Here is a 6,809-nt window from a genome sequence, read left to right on the forward strand (position 1 = left end):
ATTTTTGTAACATCTACCCACTAACCATCACCCACACCTATCGCAGTGCCTTACACAGCATACTCTGATCCATCCCAGCAAACCTAGTGGCTCTCAAGTAATTAATATATATATATAGGGTCCGCCATATAACTTTTCGGAATTAAAAATGCTATAAAAAAGAAACTACTCAATATTTTTCCAAACTGTTTTTTCTATTTTGAAGTACAATCCTTCCGGTTAATGATGGAACACAACTTCATTCTTATGGCTGCCTCGGCTAGCCATGCACCATCCCATACGATCGGTCCAATTTTTCAACACATTTTCGATTGTATGCGGCTGTATTTCAGCTATGACATCGCGTATGTTGGTCTTCAGTGCATCAATTGTTGCTGGTTTGTTGGCATAACACTGGTCTTTGACGGCACCCCAAAGATAATAATCCAACGGGGTCAAATCGCAGCTCCGAGGCGGCCAAACCCAAAGTAACGCACTTACGCTTCATTCGGTGCTTTTCTTCTTCCCATTACCCGTACTTAATTTTCGTACACATTCTGCAACATTACCATGTTTTTCAAAGTAATGTCGCAATATTTCCCAGCGTTCATTGAGCGTATACACAACCATTTTCGTTCAGCGGATGAATAAAACGAATTTTCTGTCAAATCAGATGACAGCTAAGTGTTACCATTCTTCAAATAATACCTAGTTCAAATCCGTAACGATAGATGGCGGGTCCTATATATATAAATTGGCGCCTTCACCCTTTTTGTGTGTTTGGCCGAGCTCCTCCTCATATTTGTGGTGTGCGCCTTGATGTTGTTCCACAAATGGAGGGATTACAGTTTCAAGCCGACTCCGACCGGCAGATATTTTTATGAGCAGTTTTTTCATAGCAGAAATACACTCGGAGGCTTGCCATTGCCTGCCGAGGGGCGACCGCTATTAGAAAAATGTTTTTCTTAATTTTGGTGTTTTCACCGAGATTCGAACCGACGTTCTCTCTGTGAATTCCGAATGGTAGTCGCGCACCAACCCATTCGCCTACGGCGGCCGCAATTATCAATATAAAATTCAGAGGTGCGAAATAATAGTAATCAATTTATAATAAATAAAATCACATGTATTTCAGAGGTACGAGTCAGAAGTAAGTAGCCCATAGTGGTTCGACCTACAAATAGCGTACTTAAAAGGCTAATTAAGGATCCATCATGAATACCTTTAAACTCGTTCATTCATTTTCTCAAAATTATGAAGGGTAAAAAGTTATTTAGGCCGAAATTTGAATTCAGTGCTCTCTGAATTGAAATCCAAAAAAAATTAAATTTTGTTTCCGCCTAAAGAGAAACTTAGTTACGTATTTAATTTCTCACTCATTGCTTTTCATTCTCCAAACTTTTTAATTTTCCTTTTATATTTACTATTTTTTTAATAAAAACTCTGTTCACTATAATAAAGTGAAAACTATCTGAATGTTTTTGTTAATTAATCCTTTATTGCTGAGTTAAAATTAAATAAATTTTCTAACTAAAACAACAACACAATTTAAGCTGCTCAAGTTGAACTTTTTCTAACAAATTATGAACTTATAATAATATTAGGCTTCGATGCTTAAAAATGCTAGGACTTTAGTATACATTTTAATATTTCTGGTATAAGAGATTCATTTTCAATTTTTCTGTATAGAGAGTGTTAACTTATCTTGTTCAGTGAATAGGTATATCCACATACCACCCTGATCAAAAAGTTCTCAGAATATATTCAGGAAATTCAAAATGCAAGTTTGTTTCTCAAAATTTATATTATCGCCTTCAAAGTATCGGTCAGTCCACAAGTTCATGCTTCATAAAAGTGGTTTTAAAATTAATAAACAAGATGGTAAAAGTATTTATTAAATAATATATCTTCCTTCATTATTTACAATGTCTTCCCAACGTTGAAGCAAACTTATAATTCCCTGCTCAAAAAATTTGCTGTCCTTGGAGGCAAAATACGCTTCGATATCCCTTTTTATAGCTTCTTTTGAGGAGTAGTTCTTGTTACTCATATGGGATTGAAGTCCACGGAAATGGCGATAATCACAAGGTGCAATATCCGGAGAGTATGGTGGATGCGGCATTAGCTCCATCCGAGCTCGTTCAGCTTGCCTAATGCTTGCCTTGCGGAATGAGGTCTTGCGTTGTCGTGGTGAAGCAAAACTTTGCGTCTATTCACTAAAGACGGTCGATTTTTGTTAAGTGCCTCATTCAGGTTTGATAGCTGATGGGAATAATAATCAGCAGTTATCGTCTGGTTTGGTTCCAGAAGTTGATAATAAACAATACCGGTCATATCCCACCAAATAGACAGGAGAATCTTCTTGGGGTGAAGGCCATCTTTAGGGGTCGGTTCTGGTGTTTCATCTTTATCTAACCATTGGCATTTGCGAACAGGATTATTGTAAAGGACCCATTTCTCAACACCAGCAACGATATGGTTCAAAAAACTTTAATTTTCAAGCCATTGCAGCAGCTGAGAACACACATTCACTCTCTGCTGAAGGCTGGCGACGGAAAGTCTATGTGGAACCCATTTTCCCAGCTTTGAAATCTTTCCCATGCGATGAACAAGGCGTCGGAATTAAAGACTTCAGGACGACCAGCGCGCGGGGCATCCTCCACGTCGCAGTTACCACTTCGGAATTTTGAAAACCACTTTTGCGCAGTCCTTACACTCACGGTATCCGCTCCGTGAACAGTGTTTATTTCTGCAGTAGCAGTTGTTGCATTTTTACCACTTTTATAAAAAAAGGACAAAATATGCCTCTTATACGCGTTCGAAGATTCCATTTTATTTTTTAACAACACGTGTTTCTATCCGCCATTAAAATCACTTGTTGAATACACAATATTTCAAAGAAAATATAAATAGTTCCGTTATATTCCGCGAATAATTTTTTGTATGCAAAAATCGTACAAAAGTGAAATTATGGGTAAAATACGCACGAACTTATGAACTGACCGATACTTCCCATCAGCTGCAGGGCTCTTAAGCCAGCATTTGATACAGCTCTCGAAACATTTCTGGAACTCTTATAATCCATACAAATCGTGAGCATATACATAGAACATTTCTGACTGCAAACGACGTGATTTTTTGTCCTTGGTTCATTCGAAGCTCCCCACTCACACGCCTGATGTGTAGATTACTTGTCATCCCCATAAGCCCAAGTCTTGTCTCCAGTAAAGATGCATTTGTTGAGTGTAGAGTCGGATTCAGCCTAGGAAATCACGTCTTTGACAATATCAAAGCGGTTGCTTTTTTGCACGAAACTCAGGCGATACAATTTTATTGGGAATGGGAACTTTTTCATCAAGTTCGTATGTTTATGTATTCGGATTTATTTCAAAATAATTCACACATATGCATCGTTAAACACACAATAATTTGTTTTTAATACTAATGCTTGTTGTTGTTGTTCAAATGCTTTTCAATGCGTTCTTTGTTCAACTGCTAAGTACAAAAATTCATATACGTAGCCGTACGTGTTTTCGATTACTTTTCCATTTTTTTATAGCAAATTTCTAATTGCTTTCCTCTTTCTCTTCTCAATCTAGAAATTTTTGCTGCTGTTGCACTTTTGTTATTGTTTGGAAATTTTGGTTTTCGCCGCAGGTGAATTTTCGCTATAAATAGAGTTTCACGCATTTGCAATTCAATTTGATTTTTGAAAATTTCGTGGCGCCTCCGTTTGCTATTTTGATTGCCATTTTAATTGCTTTGCTATGGCCGGAACTCATATTTGATATTCAATTTATTTAGCGACCATTGTGTTGTTAACGTTCGAGAGCAATATTTGCTTTGAATTTCACTGCTGCATTGCGCAACAGCTTTTGTTTGGACCGGTCGATAGTTCGCGCAGGAAATGTGAAATGACGCAATCATGTGAATATATACGAGGGTTAATATTGTAACTTAACGAAAAATTTGATATTGTTTAGCACAAACCTACACTTAATGTTTTCTCTTACGAACCTTACAGTGAGTTGAAAATTTCATCTCGCCCAATTTTTTGTGGGATGATTTATGTATTACAATTTTCGACAGGGATTATCGAGACAGGCTTGTTGGATATCACATAATTTTACAAATACACAAAAAAGACACATTCCGTGGTGTAAAAAAAATTTAAAGAAATTTCGCAGATGTGATTCAAAGCACATCTAAGACATCGTAACAGATGAGGAATCTTAGATCTACTGATATCAACCAGAAGCAAAACACCTATCAACAGTATGGATGTTACAAGACGTGCTTAAGGGGACCTGGTGGTCTAGAAAATTTGAAAGAATTGAGTTTTTGCTTTTCTGATATTTCGAAAGTATAGTATCTTAACAATAGACTGTGAAATTTTCATGCAGAAATTCCTAATATTGTGGCTTCTACAGCCCATTAACTAGGTAGAGAGCGGTCCGCGCGCTCCTGTACCTCACACCTTAAACTCATTTATCTCGAAACGACTTTTCTCGGTCTCGTTTTGTCAAAAAAAAAAACAACTACTCAACCGAATCGGGTGAAATTTTAATATGTTGCTCACAACACCAATGGCTGTCGCCCGTACAAGAATCATTTTATTATTTCCATTATTTCGTATTTTTTTATTAAAAAACTTACAACAAAACCCCATTTTGTCATATTTTTTTTTATTCTAGTAGCGGAACATAGCTCCAGTCATACTGATTAATAATTTTTTTGGTTTTTGTGTTTCAGATAAATAAAAGAGCCAACATGGATAACACCGGCCAGGTCCAATTTTTCGGGAGGGCCAACTTCGGTGCCATAAAGGACCAACTTCAGCACCAGGAACAACAGAAAAACCAGTGAAAATAACTTTTTATGCAAATTAAAATCTCTTTTTTCACGCATATGTATGGACTCATAGATGTATTAACACAAAGCTTCTCTAACCACCAATGCCAAAATATTCCTAAAAGTATCACCTTGCGAAATTAAATTTCAAGAGTTAACCATGAATTTCTCTTAACTATCATACTAACTGGCCTCTCCTTCCGTCTCTAAACATCTCAGTCGTCCAACAGGCATTTTCCATGCAACTAACACCCGCCTCCCCATTCTTCTCTACTTCATTCGATTGCACACCGCATACAACGAATAGGCCATCTTGCAAGTGCCCAAAAATGAATTGAGATTTATGCCAATGATGCCACCTGCCAAGGGGGTAATCGCCTGTAGCGAAAGTTCCATGAAAATTCGTTGATTCAAATAAAATTCACGTGACTGCCCAAGCCAAGAACACTCGAAGATGGCAGACGGTAGCTGCTGGAACTCATAAATCAAGATGCTACCATAATAACAGCTCGGCAGCAACTCAATGGCCATACTAACCAAATAAAGTGCGTAGTAAATGTAGGAGAAAAAGTTATCCACATAGAATATCAAATAGAACAACACTATGCACATATTCAAGCCACTAGAAATGAATTGCGCCATTTGAGTATGCGAAAGCGTGTCCTGTGTGCATTTGAAGATGCTGCAAGGAAGGAGACGAACAAAAATGAGTCAATGATTTTCTTCAACATTTAACCCACTCACCGCACCAACTTCTTGTGATCTTCGATACATTCGATTAATGCTTGGTTATGTTGGCTCATCGTCTTCTTGCCATCCGCCCCCACTTTGGCTACACGCTTCGCCAAAAGATGCACTTGTCCGGCTATAATACAGAGACTCATTGGCGGATAAATGTCATTGGCCAGATTCTGCACGATTAGTATTGTGACACCAGCAAACTGATAAATCACCGCTGCGTAGAAGGTGAACGCACTCGCTTGCCATTCGAATGGCAGCCACGCCGGATACATCAAACGACGTTCTTTGCTCAGCAGTGTAGCCGAAATTGCCGCAATGTTCGCACCTCCATAGACGACGGTGAATAATTTCACTACATTCCTTGCTCCCACGGCGAGTTCACGATGGAAATATTCGCGTTCATCCGCATCCTCGACACGCTTATCTAACTCGGCGAGTAGTGCTTGAACGTCTCGAATTTCTGGTAGTTGGCGACGCAGTAAATAATGTTTCACGCTGCTAGCAAAGCAAGTGATGGCGATGGATAGATTTTGAAAGAGATCTGCTGGTGAGGGATTGAGGAAGAGACCGACTATCAAATGCGTTGGGTAGAAAATGGTCACAAATATATTCACGAACACATCGTAAACGCCGCACAAGTATTTATTGTATGCTGTTGAGATACCAAGTGCGTGCCAATAAGCCCAAAAGGCGCGATAAAGACTTACGGTGTCGGCGGGCTGAGCGTATTTTGACGGTCTGACCATATCTACTAAGAGCTTCCAAGTAATTGATGTAGGAGGAATATGAGATGGTTAATTCACTATGATAAATTTTACTTCTAGCTTCGAATTTATTTATACTGCACTTTATATTCTAAAGCACACATAAGGAAATATTACAATTACACTGTTCAACAAATTTTGAAGTTTTCAAAATGCGCATGAGCGCTATTGAACTTAAATTTTTTTTTTAATTTTCCTTGCCTCTAACATTTTTTTATTTACTTTTTTTCTTGCTTCTAAACATTTTGAATATGCGAAAAAAAAAGTTTCGAAAATTTGAAGTTTTGTATACTGGAAATTGATAATAAATATTTTTTTTCTTTCCTATCCCGAATTTTGTTTTAATAAAAAAAATATAAAGTAAAAAAATATGTTTGGTTTTTTTAATTTTCAAAATGCTAAAACTGAAAATTTAAATAAATAATTTTCTTCTCTCTCAATTTCTTTTTAATTTTCCTTGTCTCTAACAGTTTT

The 6,809-nt window shown here is 37.5% G+C and overlaps 1 protein-coding gene across 1 annotated transcript; it reads right to left on the reverse strand.

The window, feature by feature from the left end:
* Positions 1-5,100: 5,100 nt before the first annotated feature.
* On the reverse strand, positions 5,101-6,317 carry LOC129248967 (odorant receptor 33b-like). Its single transcript, XM_054888574.1, has 2 exons — positions 5,575-6,317; positions 5,101-5,512 (listed from the first exon to the last, which is right to left on the reverse strand). The coding sequence occupies exons 1-2, from the start codon at positions 6,315-6,317 to the stop codon at positions 5,101-5,103; spliced, it is 1,155 nt and encodes a 384-aa protein (XP_054744549.1).
* Between the last annotated feature and the right edge of the window lie 492 nt (positions 6,318-6,809).

This window comes from Anastrepha obliqua, chromosome 5 (assembly GCF_027943255.1).
Source record: "Anastrepha obliqua isolate idAnaObli1 chromosome 5, idAnaObli1_1.0, whole genome shotgun sequence".
Lineage (NCBI taxonomy): Eukaryota > Metazoa > Arthropoda > Insecta > Diptera > Tephritidae > Anastrepha > Anastrepha obliqua.

Excerpts from the sequence above, each read along its gene's own strand:
- LOC129248967 (XM_054888574.1), bottom strand. The coding sequence starts at position 6,317 with ATGGTCAGACCGTCAAAATACGCTCAGCCCGCCGACACCGTAAGTCTT. Across the intron at positions 5,513-5,574 it reads GATCACAAGAAGTTGGTGCG|CATCTTCAAATGCACACAGG; the intron begins GTGAGTGGGTTA and ends CCTTCCTTGCAG.